This window comes from Pezoporus wallicus, unplaced genomic scaffold (assembly GCF_028554395.1).
Source record: "Pezoporus wallicus isolate ANWC-B61680 ecotype Strahan unplaced genomic scaffold, APGP_CSIRO_Pwel_v1 contig_6488, whole genome shotgun sequence".
Taxonomy (NCBI): domain Eukaryota; kingdom Metazoa; phylum Chordata; class Aves; order Psittaciformes; family Psittacidae; genus Pezoporus; species Pezoporus wallicus.
In genome coordinates, this window is record NW_026641738.1 from 445,157 (window position 1) to 463,642 (window position 18,486).

An 18,486-nucleotide genomic window follows, 5' to 3' on the forward strand; every position below is an offset into this window, starting at 1 on the left:
TGTACGTCAGCTCAGGTTGGCAATTTGGTTGAAATCGCTCCACAGGAAGTGTCTCTTACATGAGTAGAGAAAATAATAATTTGGTCTATTTTTTTTTTTACCTAGAGGATTACCCAGGTTTTGGTTTAGTTCTTAACACAAGATGTAAATGTTATTTTATACATGGTTTTAAGGTTTCAATCTGTTAGAACAAAAGAAGTAAAATAAGAATGCGGCTTCTCCATCTGTACTTCTGAACACACATGCTGCCTCAAGCTTTATAAGAGTCAGACTGTCCACTCAACCACAGCTAGGTAGCATCTTTTGGACAGTAAGTCAGACTTGACCTACTGTTTGGACAAAACCATGTAAATCAAGCTCAGTGAAATTATTTCAAAAAATGTAAATGTCCTAAAAATTAGAGTTAACTTTTTAAATTTTGGATGATTCTATGTCTGAACATTGGACTTCTTCTGAATTTATTAGATTTTGGGAAAGAAAGGAGAAAATTGCATACAACTGCGTATTTTGCTATGCAGCTTCTAAAACTTACGGCCACTAAAATCATATGCTCTGACAAAAAAAAAAAGAATACAAAAAAAAAAAATATCATACAAAATCGAGTAAATATTTAAGACTTGCTCAAGGATGCTGTTGTCTGACCTTGAAAATTCTTAGGCAGGTGCTTAATTTTAAGCATGTGAGTCATTGTGCCAAGAGAGGTTTTATGGTGAACACTAATGCACAAATATTAGACTGGCTCTTCCACTTCAAGATAAGCACGGACGTAAGTGCTTTGCTGGATATGGATCAGGATGCTCAGCACCTAACAGGACTTTAGGCGCTGATCCAGCAAAGCACTTATCCACACGAACAACACTGCGGACTTTAACATCACTGCTCATGTGCTTAACATTAGGCATGCTCCTAAGTGCTTTCCTGGAAGGGCCCAATAGACCAATAGTGTATAAGCTATAAAATCTGAAGCAGTGTATGTTTAACACACCGCATATTTAACAATGTTAATCTGCTGAGATTTGCTTTTTCTTGGAACAGGGCTTGTCTAACTTCAAGCATTTATTTTCAGAAAGTGTGTAAAAAATGCTTTAAAAGCTGCTCTGAGATTATGGCAAGTTAAAATAATATTAGCGAGTCTCCTTATGCTCCTTTCATTTCTTCTTTGCATGTCTTCGCCCAGGCATCTAAAAAGGGAAGAGAAAACCCTAGTCATAAACATTAATCTATTCAAATGAGCATCCATGCATTTAGTTTCCCTGTAAAAAACAGAAGGTCAGATGCAACTGAACACCTAAAAACAAGCAGCTCTTCCAGGTTTCAGATCTGAATGCAAATTCTGCCAAGTGTGTCACCTTTTCCACTGAAAATATTAAAATCACCAATCGTCACTTCTACAAATAGAACTAAGTTTATTACTTAAGACTGAAAATGATGTGCAAGTTCAACCCTTACATATCCCTAAGTCAGTGCTGGTATTTCCATATGAAGTTTTCCATGCCCACTGGTGTCAATCCATTTGCAGTGTGAAGTCTAAAAAGTGGAAATGTAAGAGCTGCTTAATCCCAAACCAACAATTATAAAAGCATCATAACTCATCAGATATTTACATGAACATGGAGAGATATCATGTAAATCCAGAAAAAGAAATAAAGTAAGACCACATTTCTATAATGGTGCTGGCATATTGTTTCATACTAAGCTAACCAAGGAAGAAACAGCAAAGCAGCACTTCTTAATGACCTACTGCTACTGCTGGCCAGGCACAATAACTGTATTTAAATCCTTGTGGTAGGAAATATTGCTTTATGTATTTGGCACCATATGCTCTTCATAACTTCTTACTGCTACATGTTGAGGAAGTTTCGAAGTTACTAAATGTATTTCATTCTTTCCTAAAGGGAAAAGAGTTTTTGTTTTCATCTGAAAGCTCTAATGGCTTTTGGAAATGGCTTATTTTTTTTGTCATACACAAATTCCCGGTCAACCAAAAGCACAGTCACTAATAAAATTACAGTTGTTGTAAGTTACAGCATAGCTGACAGCTGAAGTCAAGATGTGACACACTAAAGCATAACGCACCTATGCACAGAGAAAGAACTCTAGACTTAGTCCCTGAGCGCAGCGGCAGATGTGAAAGCCATGTACAGAGAAAGAAAAAAAAGAATTGGTACCCCAGATAGAAGTCAGCACAAAGGCCTCCCATCCCTATCAGAACTGTCTTCCTGTCCTACATTCTGACTAGAGAATGAGTCAATTCTGACTAGTCAATGAGAAGATGCATTTCCAAAGTATGTTTCACGAAACTTTTCAACTATTATAAACCCAACCCCTAAAACTAGCAGATTTAAACATCCAGAAGAGATTCTATCATATACACATCCTACTCACAGTTCCTGTTTCTAGTGTAATTCTCTCCCACTCTTGGTTTTCCACTCAAACATCCATCCCATGCCTGCCTGCTTTCTCAACGTCTTCTAGTGCCCAGAATTGGCCTGCCATTAACAGATACGTAATTCCTTTCCTCTCATTTATCAAAATGCTCCTAGGATGCTGTTTACTACAAAAAGCTTCACACAGTATGCACCTGGTTGTCTTCTTTTTCCCCTCCATAACATTATCCTGCACTTCTGAGTGGTGGTTTTCAAAAGTTGTCATCATTGGTGTATCCCTTCTCCTACTGATATGAAGTTGGGACAGTTTCTTTGACTGTCAAATAAATTGCTGGGTTAAGCTGAATGTTTTTCAAAATCTAACCCTTCCAGTTCATGACTGCAATTGCTCGTTCTGGGCTCACCAAATGCTAGTTCTTTCTAATCATAGCAAAGACCCATCAGATAAACCAGTATGTGCGGCTACAGGGCGGGTCTTCTCTTACAGCCTAGACCAATTCCAAAGGCGGTGCACATAGAAATTGTCAAATGCAGTGACACCTACTATTAACTTTTAAAATTGTCTGACAGTTAAAGGAGAAAAGGGGGAAACTTTACCGATAGAGCTGGTGAAATTCTGCTGAAGACAGCTGAACAACAAGGCAGCGTGGAGTAGCAGGAATTTCTCTATGGCTTCACACAGCAATTCCTGGGGGTTTTGTGTTCCTTACCTCTTCCCACACCCTAATATTGTTTCAGAAAGTTGACATTCATGACTTTTATTAAATAAATTTTATTAAAGCACCAAATGACTTAGGAGAATGATTCTAACTGAAAAAATCAATAAAGTCTCTGCATCTCACTCACACACTTCTCAAACTACATTCAAATGCTAATACTACAGGCTGATTTCCAGAGGTAAGGAAGACTTACAATACCTCAAAATGCCTGAAAAGCTTCCCCCCCCCCCCCCAAAGAACTTCATTTTGGGTCTAGATAACCCACTTCAGACAAACACTTTTAAAACTAGGAACATTAACTCTATGCTTTTGGGAGGCCATCCACATCTGTCAGATAAATCTCTGTAATTTGAGATAATAATTCCATAGACTTCCAAATATTTTCTTTTATCTGGAATTCCAACCATACTGACTTCATTTACAAGCTATATCCAAAACTGAAATAGCCACTGGTCTGAAAAGCACACAAACTCCAACAATGGCAAAACTGCACAGAATATCCAGCAAGGCTTCTCATTCTTTTCTGGTTGAAAGAAAATGCCATAGTGCTCTTTAACCTAACAGACAACACTGCAAACCTATAGTTGTGAATGCAGCAAGTAATCTGAAGTGGAAAAGCAGTGCAGTTACTAAAGAACTAAAGAAACTATTAGCTACTCTGAAACTCCCTATTATCAAGGGAAACAGGCAGATGCTCTACTGAGCTGATGTAGTAAAGAATGAAATAGTTTGTCTTTTTAAAACACACGCTGTAATTGACCCACAGTAATGACTCAGTGCAACAACTGGTGGACGAAACGATGAGTTTTCTGCAGAACTGGCTAGACCTATACTAACAATCCCAGTGATTCCATACTCTTCGATTCTGTGAATCAGAGAACTTGCAAATTAGCAGACAGCTATCCTTCTGAATATATAAGAAAAAATCTGCAATGTGGAAAGAATACACTCAAAAGTGAGTAGTGTGTTTTAAGTACAAGTCCTACCTTGTGCAAAACTTCATAAAACTAAACCTTATCTAAGGCACTCATACTTAAGCTTTAGAATCCAGATCCAAATAAGCTTGTTTAAGAAAACAAGTTTTGTCTTTAAATACATCTTTTCTTAATTATTTTTGTAAGAACCTACTGATCTTGGAACTGAACATAAAAATACCCCTGTATTGCTATGTGTTAAGAGATTTATCATGTAAGCCCAAAGTGATGCTGTAATTCTTTAAGGATTAAAATTTATACACAGGAAAATACCAAAACCCCTTAATAAATGTCTGGAAGCACAATCTAAATCTCAAAATGTACATCAAATACAACAAGCACAAATTTGTTACACAAAGCACTTTATTGCATTACACGTTGATTGACATTTATTGCAATTTGGTTTTAGCATATTCAAACCACCCAGAATCCCAATACAGACACTGTTTTTGCCTCCATAAATTGCCACCAATGACAATGCTTACATCAGCACTTAGATCTGGGTCAACATAAAAATCTAATGATGACATCCTACTCTGGTGCTATACTAGGTAAAAATCTCTATAAAATCCCCAAAAATAATGTTCCTTATGAATGAATAAAACTCCTTAAAAACTCAAAGGAGGGCATGTTTCCAGCCTGGAATGGAGTGCAATGGAGAAAACTCTGTGGTAGCCTTGACTGAGCTTGCTCTAGAACAAGCTGCAGTACAGTATCCTTAAACCTTGCTTCGTGGTTCACAGGACCATGCTGCAAATGCAGCAAGTCTATCTTCCTGACTCAAGTTAGAATATCTGCATGGCACTGCTTTGCACAGCTGAGGCATAACAGCTCTGTCCCACGCTCTCTCACAAACTCCACCATGTACACAGACATGCCCTGCACATACTATACTAACAAAAAACCCAAGGAGACATCTTTAGCTTAACATAAAAATAAGCACTGTAAAAAACTCTTTCAAGAACAAGCCCTTATTTTGATGCTTTAGGTTTGGAGCTGAAGAAAGCAGAAATTGATTTCATTCCAGTCTTATCAACTTTGGCCAAAGCCTTCTGTGCTGCAGACATCTTGTTGTTTGCCTGTTAGTGAAATGATAAACAGAAAGAGTTAAGCAGCATTTCCATAGGAAAGTTATAAACCCCTAAATACAGAAGTCACCCAAGAAGTTGAATTGCTTTTTCAGTATACAGCAGTAAATATAATGTTGTGCAGGCTTTAAATTGTAAGAAAAAAACCCTTACAAAACAAATTTGAGATTATTCAAACAGAAAAATACTTGTCACAAATTACTTAACCTCAGACAAACACAGAGAATCAACTACAAGGACAAGGAGGTGAAACGTATTTTCTTTCTGCAAAATGAGGTATCCCAACTCAAACGTTTACTTTGCGATAATCCTTGAGTGTACATTAAGAGGAATAATGCATGCAATATAACAGATGCATACTGTACCCTCCGACTCAATCTCATGATTATGCTGTCAGCAGGCTGAATTACACCCTTGCATTACAGATGATGAATAATTCACACTGATTTATTATCAAAGACTCTAAGCACAGTGAAATAAAGGGAAAAGAGATGGAAGAAAAGAATGAAGAAGGTAACTAACATTTGCAAAGCACTTTGAGGCCACTGGGACAACTTCCCAGACTTTTACACCTAAAACACATTTTATGAGCACATTTTACAGAGCTGACCTCTTTTCTTTCTTGCATTTTAAAACGTTATGGTTTAAATCTCTAGCTGTTTTCCCTGTTAAGAAAACTTTGCATTGACCTTTCTTTATAATACTCCTCAGTCTGCAGGACTTCACAATTACAATACTTGGGATCAGCTAGAAGATTATGGATAGGATGGAGATACGCAACAGTATGATCATCTGCGTTACTATACAAACAAAACCACTGCCAAAGTATTCTTAAAAAAGTAGTACAATGTACGGACTCCAAGAGCTATCTTTTCTTTCCCAGATTCTCTCATCAATGTGCTTCATTACTTCAGAAGTAAATCATACTTAATGTTACAATGAATTATCTCTCCTCAGCTTATTTCTATCTTTATGCTCAGTTCAAAAGCTATAGGTACATAATGGGGAAAGAGGGGAAACATGCACATTTTAGACTATTTATCACCTTCACTTAGAGAGCAATCCTCCTCTTACTTCAAAACTAGCATGCGCCCTGAGTACAAAAAATTCTGGGGTTGTTGGGGGGAAGGAAGGAATGTATCTGTCACCAGCTGCTTCTCTTCGCAGAGGGATAAAGAGTAGTCGGCATTAGTCTGAAGGTCACAAGACCAGCACAGAGGGCCTTTTTGGTTCCCAATGGATTGGAAAAGGATTCATTTTCTTTCAATAGTCAGAGAAATAAGCCAGTGCAAGCCTCACAACCTTGGCACACACAGAGAGAATCTTTCTTTTCGCATCTCTGTTGCTCTCCTAGGAATAATACGGTGGCAGGCACCACTGGACTCAGATCTGAATTGGCCTACAAACCTGTGCTGGAGCTGACAATCAGCAAGCTCTGTGTTGATTTAACTTCATTAAGTTGACATAAGTAAGTGCGCACGCAATATTTCTAGGTAAAAATAAAGCCTGTTTTAGCATCCTTTGGAATTTAAGCGAATGCTCCCATCTTCGTTTCTTTTTCAAATTACTGAAATTTAACAGCTGCTATCACTAAGCCACAAGATTTCTCATTTCAAGTTCTCAAAGAGCTTTGCAAACATTAACATGTGTCCAAGTCTGTGAGGTCCACTGGAATGTTCACTGATAAAGTACAGTCAAACCGTAACAGTATAAAAGAGTTCAGAAAGGGACATGAAGACTATCAAAGTAAAATTAAACCTGAATGAAAAGTTTCAAGGAGATATAATTACAAACACCTGTACTTTGTTTTTCTGAAGTGTTTTGGAGGAGAAAAATAGGCATTCTATGCCAGTGTTGGAAGTTAATCTATGCTTTAGCAAAACATGCATGAATGCAAGGCTTGCTTACCTTTTTGGTTTTCAGATTGCTGCTGTTAAACTTAGTATAGTCTTCTTCTGCTTCCACAGGGGCATCTGTTAATTTCCTTTTCTGAAATGTTAGAGTGAGGAAGTTGCTGTGTCAACTACTTTTATGATGTACACACATGGAAGTTTAAATTTTTTGGCTTTATAATGTAATCATAGCACCAAAACAGGACTAGCAATCAACTGAAGAATCTTCAGTAATAGTGGAAGATTTCTCTTTGCAGTTGTCTTCTTTACATGTGAATATACACCACCTCTACAGTATTCAGAAGATATCGTTCAATGTCGCGGGAAGCATTTTCTTCTTCCTAGACTTCTGAAGACAGACTTCTAGAAATCACTTGAATCCCATTTTTTACTTCCATGATTGTGATTTTGGTGTCAGAATCTATTTAGACAACATTTAGGAAGCAGCTGTTGGAAGTTCATGCCTAACAGCCAGGGAACCTAGGCTCCAGTCCCCATGGTCTGACGGAACTGTGCAGCAGCTCCAGTGTTACTGCTATCTGCCAGCACAGGTGGATCATTATCTAGTCTATTATCTGCTTGTGCACAACCTTTAGAAGTCATTAGTTTCTGCAGTTTGGCAGCAGTGAAACACTGACATAGTTCTGCTGACTGCTTCATCACTTGAATCCAACAGTATATTAAGAAGCTTGACTGCATGTGCTGGGTGACTTATAACTTCAAAAATAATGGAAGTGAACGGTTCTCGGCACTTCACATAATCAGGCAGTAAGAATGAGTATTTCTTTCCATAAACTGTGAGCATGTGTTTAGTTTAAAGGTGAAAACTTCCTGGTATGTTTCCAAAAGGGAAAAAAAGTATATAGTATTTTACAACACTATTTTCATTATTATTATATATCTGATATTACTACCATGTCCTTAATATCCTGTGAAATCTAAACTGTGGCCTTCCTAGTTCTTTTGCCAAAAAGAGTGATTTTGCAAGCAACTTGGACAGTACCATACATTTTAAGATGCTGTTTTATTCATTTTGTTTATGGTGCTTGCAATCTCTCTCCCTCTCTCCCCCTCCCTCTCTCCCTTTGGCACAGAAGCCAGGTCTGCAGCTTAGATTTCTCAGCTGTTAGAACCACATCCAACAGCAGCCTTTTCTTTTGATTTCAATGGGATCTGGATCAGACTCTCTAGGGGGCTGTTTACTGTGCTGCGATTACATTTTCAAATGACAATCTAATGAATAATTACTATTCTTCCCTTTTTGGAATCTGATAAACAAGTTTTTAAAACTTACAACAAAATGTTTGTGTTCCAGCAAAATGTTTGCTGTTTAGTTGTAGCAGAGCCTACATACTCTTTGTAGATGTCTCTCATCATCTGCCAATGGCCAGACTCCATGTGCTGACACTGGACAGTATGACAATGACAATTAGAACACAAGATCGATGACTTACAATTAATACACAGAACATGTAATTTTAGTTTCATCATTAGATCACAGAATCTAGGCTGTACCCAATTTACTATTACCCAGTACAAGAGAATCTCTTGTAGCTTTTCTGTTAACCACTGAAGTTTCTAAACCTCTCCTCCCTTAAGAATTTATTTTAACATAATTTCTAAACATGCAATTACTTTACCATAACAGGAAATATATGTTAGACCCTTCTTTACCTACATTAATCCTATACTAGGTCTATCAATACACCTTACTTTCATGAAGAGAAATATCAATGCAAGTGAATAAAAATGGTCTGAAGGAGACTATAGGTTCCAGTGTACAAGCCTGCCTTGCTCCTTTGAGACTCTGAAATAAACGGGAGTTTTAATCTCTGAAGTTGCAAAGACTTAAAACACAGAAGCATCACGCACACCCTGGTCAGTGCTCTGGATATTAATCAGATCCTCAGCAAGATTTCACTGTCCAACAACCGAACAGTTCTAAGCCTCATTTCCTCTGTAACCAAGCTGCTGAAATAAAACTAATTTTAAAAATAGATTCTCAGAACTATCCCAATGGTATAAAAGCGATTCATACATAATATGTAATGTACATCACATGTAGTTTAATATAGTTGTTGTAACATGCTTATATGGCTAATGAATATCAGCTGGCTCCTGATGCGCATTTAATATTTCTTACAATGCATAAAGATAATTCTTAACTGAATCAAAGGGCCAAGTAACTGTGCAGCCAGGACAACTGTCCAACCACATGGAAATAACTTATATCCATCGATATACATTGGAGAACAAATGCTATTAATAACAGTAGGGCCCAATTATTCCTGCATGTGCTAGCTGACATACTGCTTAGCAGAACAGTCACTGAACCAGCCAGAAATTTTAGACTTTGTTTCGGTAAGTAGCAGGGACATTGCAGGAAAAGTCGGTATAGTAAGTAATCTAGTTTCAGTAGACATAGGGTGCCTCAGTTTAAATTAAAGAGAAAGGATAATAAAAAATGGGATTTTTGATTCTAAAGGGGAAAACTTCACAAACCATAAAAAAAAAAAAGGAAGTGATTTTGACTCTTTTACTTCAGGTGAAAAATCCTGGAAAACCTTCTCAGACTAAACTATATCATAGAATACCACATTGGAGGGACTTCAAGGATCATCTGGTCAAACTCTTCTAGGCAAAACATGAACTAGACTAGATACAGAGGCACACTGTCCTACTGAATCTTAGAAATATCCAACATTGAAGAATCCATCACTTCCCATTCCAGTGGCTGATTGCTCTCACTATGAAAAACTTTCCTCTTGTGTCCAGTCAGATAAGTAACTTGTGCCCATTACCCCCCATCTTTTCCATGTGACTCCTTGTAAAAAGGGAGTCTCCATCTTCTTTGTAGCCACCCTTTATATATTGGAACATGGCCTTCTATTCTCTAGAAGGCTCTCAGCTCTCTCAGCCTTTCCTCATACATCAAGCTTCCTAGTCCTTTGATCATATGAATGTTCCCCCTTGCTCATACAGATGCACACATATACCCACTCACCCCACCCCCCCAGAAAAAAAAAAAAAAGCATTTTAGGAGTAAGCAGAATTCTACAATGAATGAAAAAAAAGACTGCCAAAAAACAAAATCTGTTTTACGGGTCAGGTAATATTGGGATTAAGTGAGAACTGCCAAAAAGTCAAGTTGAGTTAGACCTTGGCAAGGAAATTAAAACAAATAGTAGAAGGTTGTTTAGCCACAGAGGCAAAAAGGGAAACAAAAAAGAAAAAGTGAAGCTGCCACACAGTAAGGATTGGACAGATTTTTAAAGCTAATCTATGCGTAGCACCAAAATGGAATAAATCCTTTGCCTCAGTAAATTGTTTTCAGTAGAGATGAAGAGGTTAAACACAAGGGCAGAAAAGAGAATAGAAATCTCTATTCAAGACAGAAGTAAAACTCAATATGCTGACACTGTTGGGAGACTGCCTCAGAAATCACAAGTCCAGAGCAAAACCTGGCAACTGTTCTAGCAAGCAGGGACCGTAACGTGGCAGAATAGCCAAACACCCAACTGTACATAAGGAGGAGGAAAAAGTGGTAGTAGGCCTCAGCAGAACGGAGAGAGGGAGAAAAAGTTAAAGAAGGAAGAATAACTGAAGATATAGAGTAAATGAAAACTAAACATAGGTAATGGCTACTAATATTTTGTTTCCTTAAAGATAACATGTTTCCTGGTGACAGAAACATGACGGATTGCCAGAGGACTCGACATGGTGGCACTTAAGCAACTGAAATTATAGAAAACAAGGACTGCGTAAGAATTTTAAGATAGGTAAGAAACTGGGTAAAAGGGAAACAAAGGCAAATAATGCAGAAAAAGATGGCACTGGATTGGATGGAGATTACTAGCGGAGTGCCACAAACAGTATCTATTCAAAATCCTCATTAATTGTTAAAGATAACAGCATGATTACATTTACTGAATGTACACTATGAGTGCCTAAAGAGCTTTTAACACCGTGAAGGAAAAACCAGAGAACTTTAATGACTAGAAACATTAAAAACAGGTGAAATGCACAGAAGTACAAAGGTCACGTACACAGCAGCTAATGGCATGATTATCTTGTAAATCTGAATGCTGACCAACTGAAAATTGCAGTGGAGAAAAAAACCCCACCTGTGTACCTTAACCATTCGCAGCAGGATTGTGTCTGGTACATCACACAATAATAGAGCAAATGGGACTCCAAGACGTAATGAGATGAAGTACTTCCAGTTAAGACAAGAAGGGAAGAATGCCATCATATCATATCAGTAAAGTTTTTATCACGAATAATTACATATGATTCTAGTCACCTGCTTTGAAACTATTGATTACACCTTGGAATAAGAGTAAAGAAATGTTCCTGCAATGATGAGGGAATGAAGAACCTATCTCACACAATCAAGTTTGGCTTCACAAAACGAAACTGAAGGGATATATGTTTTCCTTTTACGCATCGAGAAAAGTATGTTAGGGAGGGGAAAACAGCCGTTTGAATTTAAAAATTAAAAGAAAATGCTAGCATGAAAGCGCAAGGGAATAAACTGGCCATGAATAAATTCAAGGTGGAATTTATAGAAAGGTTTCTAAGAATCAGAGGAATGAGGTTATAGAACAGTCTTCCAAGAGAAGTAAGGGAAATAAAAAAGTCCTAATGAAACTTAGACTGAAGAATGGTCAGTGTAGGAGAGATTATCCAACATGGTTTTCTGGAAATCCATGACCCAAGAAATCCCTTTCAGGGTCCTCATAAATTATGTATGAAAGAAAGCTATGAGGTCATATTGTCACATTAACCTTAGTAAAACTGAATAAGCAAAACATGTATGAAAAGACCGCTGACCAAAACAAAAAGGAGAGACATAAAATATGTCTCTTTCTTTCCCTCCCCTTTTTTAAACAGGAAAACCAAACAAAATATTTCTTGTTAAAAAAAAATTAAATACATGGTAAATTTCTCATGTTATTTCAGACCAGCTTTTCGCAAGGCCAACCTGCTTATTGTATTGTACCCAGTGCTTGGCCTAGTGTAGTTCTAATAATAATTCAGAGAAATTAGCTTACAACACAACATATCTGTCAAAAACTTAATATTCTCCTACCTTAAAAGGTGGCTCCACTGCTGGGCTTTTAAGTTCTGGGAGCCTATAGAACAAAAGATTTTAAGTTATAAATTAAGACAGCTGGACTGAACAACCTAAAGCTTATAATTCCTTCCCCATAAAGTCTGCTTTGGTTATCAACTACTCACACATGGCATGCATTTGCAAAAAACAGAGCTCATGGACTCTATATTAAACAACTAAAACAGAGCCAGGCACCATAACAGAAACATAGGCTCTTTTAAAAGTTCTTAGATCTGGCAAACAAAACAGAACTCCACCTTACTTTTGAAACCCCTGCCTATTAGTAAGATGGTATTATAAAGAACATAATATCTCTTCCATGAAACAGTTAAGCTATGGGACTTCAAGCTGCAAATTGCACATTTTTCCAGAGGCCACTATAACACAATCCTTTGAACAGAGCTGAACTGAAGGACAGGTGCAGGGTCCCAGTGATGGTCCAAGCAAAGGCTGCTGCTGGCAGGGGACACCAGGGTAAGGATGCTGGCTCACCTTCCAGATTTAAATATAAACTAACACGGGTTAGATATATGAAGTCAAACCCCAGCAGCACTGAGCAAACAGGGAAAAGAAGACTGGGGATGAGGATTCTACTCTTGGCTCTGCTGCTTGTACTTGACAGCTCTGGACAAACTGCTGTAAGTCTTTGGATTTCCTACCCACTTTGTTTAAAATGAGATACACCGCTCAGGGTTTCATGATACAACTGTAGTAACAGACATATCAGACTTTTATATCACAACTTTCTTACAGCCCATCATAGGCACAACAGAAAGGCATAATCGACATTTGAAAAAAAAAAACCCATATTTAAAGTGTGGCAAACACAAGCTCATAGTGTTATTCATTGCAACCGTGATGAACAAACCCCAGTATTCAACAGCACTGACCAAATGACATTAATGCATTGCTTATAAAACTAGCAGCTAGCTGGAACAATACTTACCCTAAGTATTTTAACAACTCTTTACTCAGATCTTCAGGAATATATTCTGATATTAACCCATGGGCATAGCGTACGTAGTCTTCAGGAACAGGGCAGGGAGTGAAAAGTAGAAAAAAAAGAACATTCACATTATATAGTCACGTTGCCTTCACCATGTTGCATGTGCTACCATAAATCATAAGGTTGAATTAATAGTAAGAGACTTCTAATGGATACACTGTGATGGTTCTCTGTGTCGAGTAGTTTATGTTATATGACACTTGTAGGTTTATTTAAAAAGTAAAGACATACTACACTCACTTTGTCAGCACATGTTATTAATATCTGCTGTATGTACTTTACAAAAGCTGTTCACTTACTGAGCATACTAGATATCATGTATTTTTCTGAAGAAATTCAATTTTAAAAACCTGCAAAAGTAAAAGCTGACTCAACAGAACACACAATCATTAATTTTAAAGCATCTGGATCTTACAATTATTTGGCAAGGGCTTCAGTACTAAAGTACATTTTCTGGCTTCAACTGAAAACAATTAGATGAGACAATGAGTCTATTTCAAAGTCTTGTACTTAATTTCAGTACTTCACAGAAAATGCCAAGGACTATCTAAACATCACTGGCAAGACGGGATAATTATCTGTGGAAATATGAACTACTAGAAGCTGTTTTCAGTACAGGGCACTCCTGCTACAAACGTTTTTCTGAGCAACTGGGAAAAAAAGTGACCCTTTTAAAACATAAAGTCCTAAACCGGATCTTTTATGGTCACGTTCTATACAAGTACTTACTGATCACAGGCTGAATCTTTTAAACTTGCTGTTACTGGGCTGCTAGGGAGTAACGGGACCCATGCATAGGAAGTATTTGCCAGACAGACATTCAGCCAAAAGCTCACCTCTGAATTTCACCTACAATAGGACAGCTCTATCTGTTCATATGCCTACACACTTGAAGAGTTCAGAAGCACGTGGTAAACTAGCCTCAGGGTGATGAAAAACTGTTTCTTCTGTGCCAGACAGTTTCCTTTTCTTTTCTTTTTTCTAAAAAACCTAAAAAGCCCAATGCAAACTGGCATTGAAGCAGAAAGAATTAACAAACTGACATCAGTACATGCATTTCAACTACACTGACATTAAAATCTTAGTATCTCCTATCTGCACTTCTACTTCCTCCACTGCTTAGATTCATCAAGGATTTACCACTCCCTACACCCACTCTGGGGTCAGGAGAGAACAAGAAATAATTCCAATCCAAGAGAGAATTTCACCTCAGCATTTAATATGTCCAATTTATTGCTTAAGAAAAATATTCCCATCATTTCACTCTTTACATCATGACACTGAATGGGGAGTCCAAGTCAACTGCTATTATTTTGTACTAAATAAAGAATCCATTCTCTTTACATTCCTCCCTTGAACCAATATTCACTGACTTCCTCTACCAATTAAAAAATACCACTGTTTGCCTTCTAGGGAGTTTGTGTTCTCACCCTAGTCTTGTTTTGTTATTAACCTCCTGTCAAACATCAGGAATACTTGTGTACCTCCCTTCTTTGTCTTCTGAATGAAATATTCAGGTCTCATGTTAAACCTCCCCTCCTTCCCCATTAGCACTCATTATATTCTCCAAGATTTTTGCCCTACAACGACTGCAGATGCTAACTACATACACCCATCTATTTATAAGGTACTGAAATTTTGTGAAAGCAATCTCTACAGAAATAAATTGCACTGTCATGGCAGCGAAAGGATCAGACAAGAAAATGAGTCTGACTAAAAACAAGTGTTGTGTAAGGTCCATTTGACTTCCTGTCATTCACCTTGCCATATACAGAGGGGCTGCCCCCAAAACTTAGCTACTTTTAACTGCTAATATTCACTATTTCAGTGCTGCTCTTTAGATTTAAAATCTGAAAAAGGCTTTTAAGAAGACTCTTATATCCAGGGATGGAAAAAACACTGCAGATAAGCTAATTACAAATTTCAGAGATAAAGTAATTTAAGCATAGTCAAGATGGCTGCTGTTAGGGTGATTTTCCCTTTCTTTAAAAAAATGGGGGTGGGGAAAGGATGAAAAGCTACTGTAAAGTTAAAGTCACTTACAAGTTTTGTAGCTTTGCCCCTTTTTAAAAGCCATATATTACAATCTCTGTTCTATAAAACTGTCTAGTTGCCTCTTAAATCCCATTTATGTTGTTTCCTTTGATATCTTTACTTGGTAACTCATTTTCCACTTCGTCAGCAAGTTGCTTTGTTTCTACTTATTTTTCAACAGCATGCAGACTTCTGAATGTCTCTGTAATAAGAAACAACTTTATTTTGTTCATCTTACTCTAAACTTTTCTCATTTTTCATCAACATTCAAAGATCTTATTCTATTTTCAGGTTTTTCTACACTCATATCCCAGTAACATTCAGTACACTGCCCTTCCCAGGGAAAAGGTGACTAGAAGCAAACAGGATCACTACAGACTTGTGGGTACCAGGATTGTCAACATCAGGGCAATTTAATACACATATTATTAAAAGGTTTTGCCCTCTATAAGCACACACTTGTGTATTCTATACATTTGTCACATAAAGTAATGTTCAGAGCAGGAGTTTTTCCTTTGTGACTATGACTTCCTAAGAACCCTTCTCTTTTTGGAGAATCCTATGAAGAGTATTTGAATGCTAATAAAAATAACAACAAAAAAGAACTCTGTTCCAATACAGAGAAACTTACAGGATAGACATATTATTATAAGCATCTGTCCTACTGTTCAAGACAGTCTCAGTTTAGTGAAACACTTCAGCACATTTCATTGAGCAGAAAGTCTTCTCCTTGAACTTAGAAGCTAAACAAACGCTGGCTGAGACCTACCACTAATTACAATGTCCCCCAATGAAGACACCAAAGAACTCAGAAAAGTCAACAATTGTTGACACACTTGACACAGTCACAACATATATGGAATTTTCTGCACAAGGAATAAATTTACTGCAAAGGCCCATTTCAATACATTTGACTAATCATGTTTTATCTCCACCTATGGGACTTCACAAAAATGGAATTCATTACAATGTTTAGTTTTCTTACCTTCTTCAGTATCTGTGATCTGTTTACTGCTGATAAATGTAGCTGCATATACCCTTTCTCCTACGGTTATATTGTTGCTTTTAAGTGCTTTCACTGTTTGATTGACCTATAGGAAACCACAGAATGAAATGTCTGTATCAGTGTTGTTATGCACATGTTAATGCAGTGACAAAGCTCTTGTAATTTTGTTTCAAGCATATAAAACATTCAAGTTATGGGCTGTGGTGAAATTTAATATACATTTGTAATAACTAGCATATGAGCTCAAAGAACTCAAAAAAACTAGCATGTCTTTGAAGATGTTGCCTTGGCAACACAGCACCAGTTTTGGAACACCCTAAGATGAGCCGAGCTACTCAGAGGCAACAGCCATGACTACACAGGTGAGAAATACACCTGGTTGGAGAACAGAGAATGGCTGAGCTCAGTTGGATTGCAAAGGCAGTCCTGGAGGAAATCAAAGATTAAGGACTTTATCAGGCACTGGATCTAAGACAGAGGTAACTGGCAGAAGAAATTTTCAACAACACAAACAGGTATCTGCTTAAATGCAAATATTCAGATACTCATTTTAAAGATATCCCCATTCCTCATCATTGCAGAAAGTAGACCAGATTTTGTGCTTGCATTAACTAATTTAAGTGAGGTTTCCTTGTATCATGTGATGCATACAATCTTTTTTACAAAGTGGCATCATAATAGGGGCACAAGCATGCGTGTAAAAGGAGATTTACCTTCTTTATATGAAGATACAGACCACAATCAAGCTTTGCTATAACACTAGCTTATTTTCTGCATACTGTACAGACCTCTTGGATCAGGGTAAAAGCAACCATACCAGGACCATCCTGAGAGACTTTGCCAAAACTTCATGAGGAAACCCATTTGCAGAACTAAAACCAAGGCATTTCTGTCCAGCTTTAATGCATGGCAGAATTTAAAAGCTGCAGCAGTCAAAGCTCTCCTCTAGCTCATCTGTGAAGTGGACAAAGCGAAAGACAAAGCCTCTCACCTTATGCAAAGCCTAACAAATATAGCAATAAGCTGAATTTCAGCTGCTTCTTGTGCCTCCCTCCACTCCATGAATCCCTTTTATGCCAGCATGTCAGAAAGAGAAATGTAACAAACTTTCCATTTCTCTAATATCTCATCACATTCACAAGTGCAACAACTTCACTGTTATGGCTCTCCTTCCTGCACAGGAAACAAACCTTGAACTTAGGCACACCACATGGCTCAAAAGCAGATATGGACAAGTTAACAAGCATTTTCATTTGAAACATAAAGCAATTTTTAAACCAAAAGAGATACAGAATACCTTTTTCTTTAGCCACTTCAGTGTCTTCTCTTGGCTGTATTTGTGGAATTTCTGGCTGGCAATCTCTGAGAAAACACAAGTAAGGGTAAGAAAGTCATAACTGGTTTGAACTGCATTTTCAACACATTTAAAATCTTTTAAGTTGTAGATACAGCATGGAAGTTAATTTGCAGCTTGCACATGTTTGATATCAGGGCAGTAAGTTTCAAAAATATTGGGAATGTGGAAAAATAAACAGTCTGGGCTGATATGCACAAGTCTGAACACTTTGACAATTCTTTAATTAGGCCGCAACCAAGCCTAGCAGATGTTTTATTTATTTATGTGCAATCTTGGGCTGCCTGAATTCACTAAGACTCTTCTCGTAGTTTGCCAAACCTTCACTGCTATGTGTCTCCAAACTGGTCATTTTAAGTGCACAGTTCACAATATAAAATGTTGGTTCCACAACAGCTTTAAAAAAAAAAACAAAAGCCCACAAACCCAAACCCCCCACAACATATTCTCTTAAATCTTCACTTACTGAATTCCAGCACCTAGTAAGGGGCCAGGACAGAGAGCTGGTTAGTGAAGATAAACTACTCACACTTCCAGAGAACTCTTTTCCTATCAGTTCTCCCCTCTCATTTCACAGTGTGACAAAAGCACAAGTTTTACTTCTATTTCCCTTTTACATAGTTTAATATCATGTCAAAAGAAAATAAAGAATCCAAAAATAGTGAAACACTCCTTGTGAGAAGAAGTACACGATTCATTTATGATTTACTGAGCAATATAAATTAACTCAACGATATAAGAAGAACTTAAGAAAGTGTTTCCCCTGTGATTAACTAGGGTATCATAAACACTTCCTAGTCACATGTGATCAGCTATCTGGAGATATGCGAGTTCCTGATTCTGAGGTAAAGAAAAAATTACAAAGGCTGATAGAAATTTAAGTATAAAAAATTAGTATTAATTCACAGAA

At 37.4% G+C, this 18,486-nt stretch overlaps 1 protein-coding gene across 5 annotated transcripts in view; it reads right to left on the reverse strand.

The window, feature by feature from the left end:
- Nucleotides 1–610: 610 nt before the first annotated feature.
- RNASEH2B (ribonuclease H2 subunit B) overlaps nucleotides 611–18,486 on the reverse strand; it is a 44,049-nt gene continuing 26,173 nt past the window's right edge. The window contains exons 6-12 of one of the 5 annotated variants that reach the window (XR_008974317.1): nucleotides 17,520–17,584; nucleotides 16,202–16,307; nucleotides 13,123–13,201; nucleotides 12,153–12,195; nucleotides 8,355–8,467; nucleotides 7,077–7,157; nucleotides 5,036–5,159 (exon numbers count right to left, since the gene is read on the reverse strand). Coding sequence is in view for 4 of the 5 variants with exons in the window: in XM_057425067.1 (XP_057281050.1) it covers nucleotides 5,052–5,159; nucleotides 7,077–7,157; nucleotides 12,153–12,195; nucleotides 13,123–13,201; nucleotides 16,202–16,307; nucleotides 17,520–17,584 (482 nt within the window). In the remaining variant the exon portion in view is untranslated. The other 4 variants (XM_057425067.1, XM_057425071.1, XM_057425069.1 and 1 more) reach the window with 4 other exon arrangements.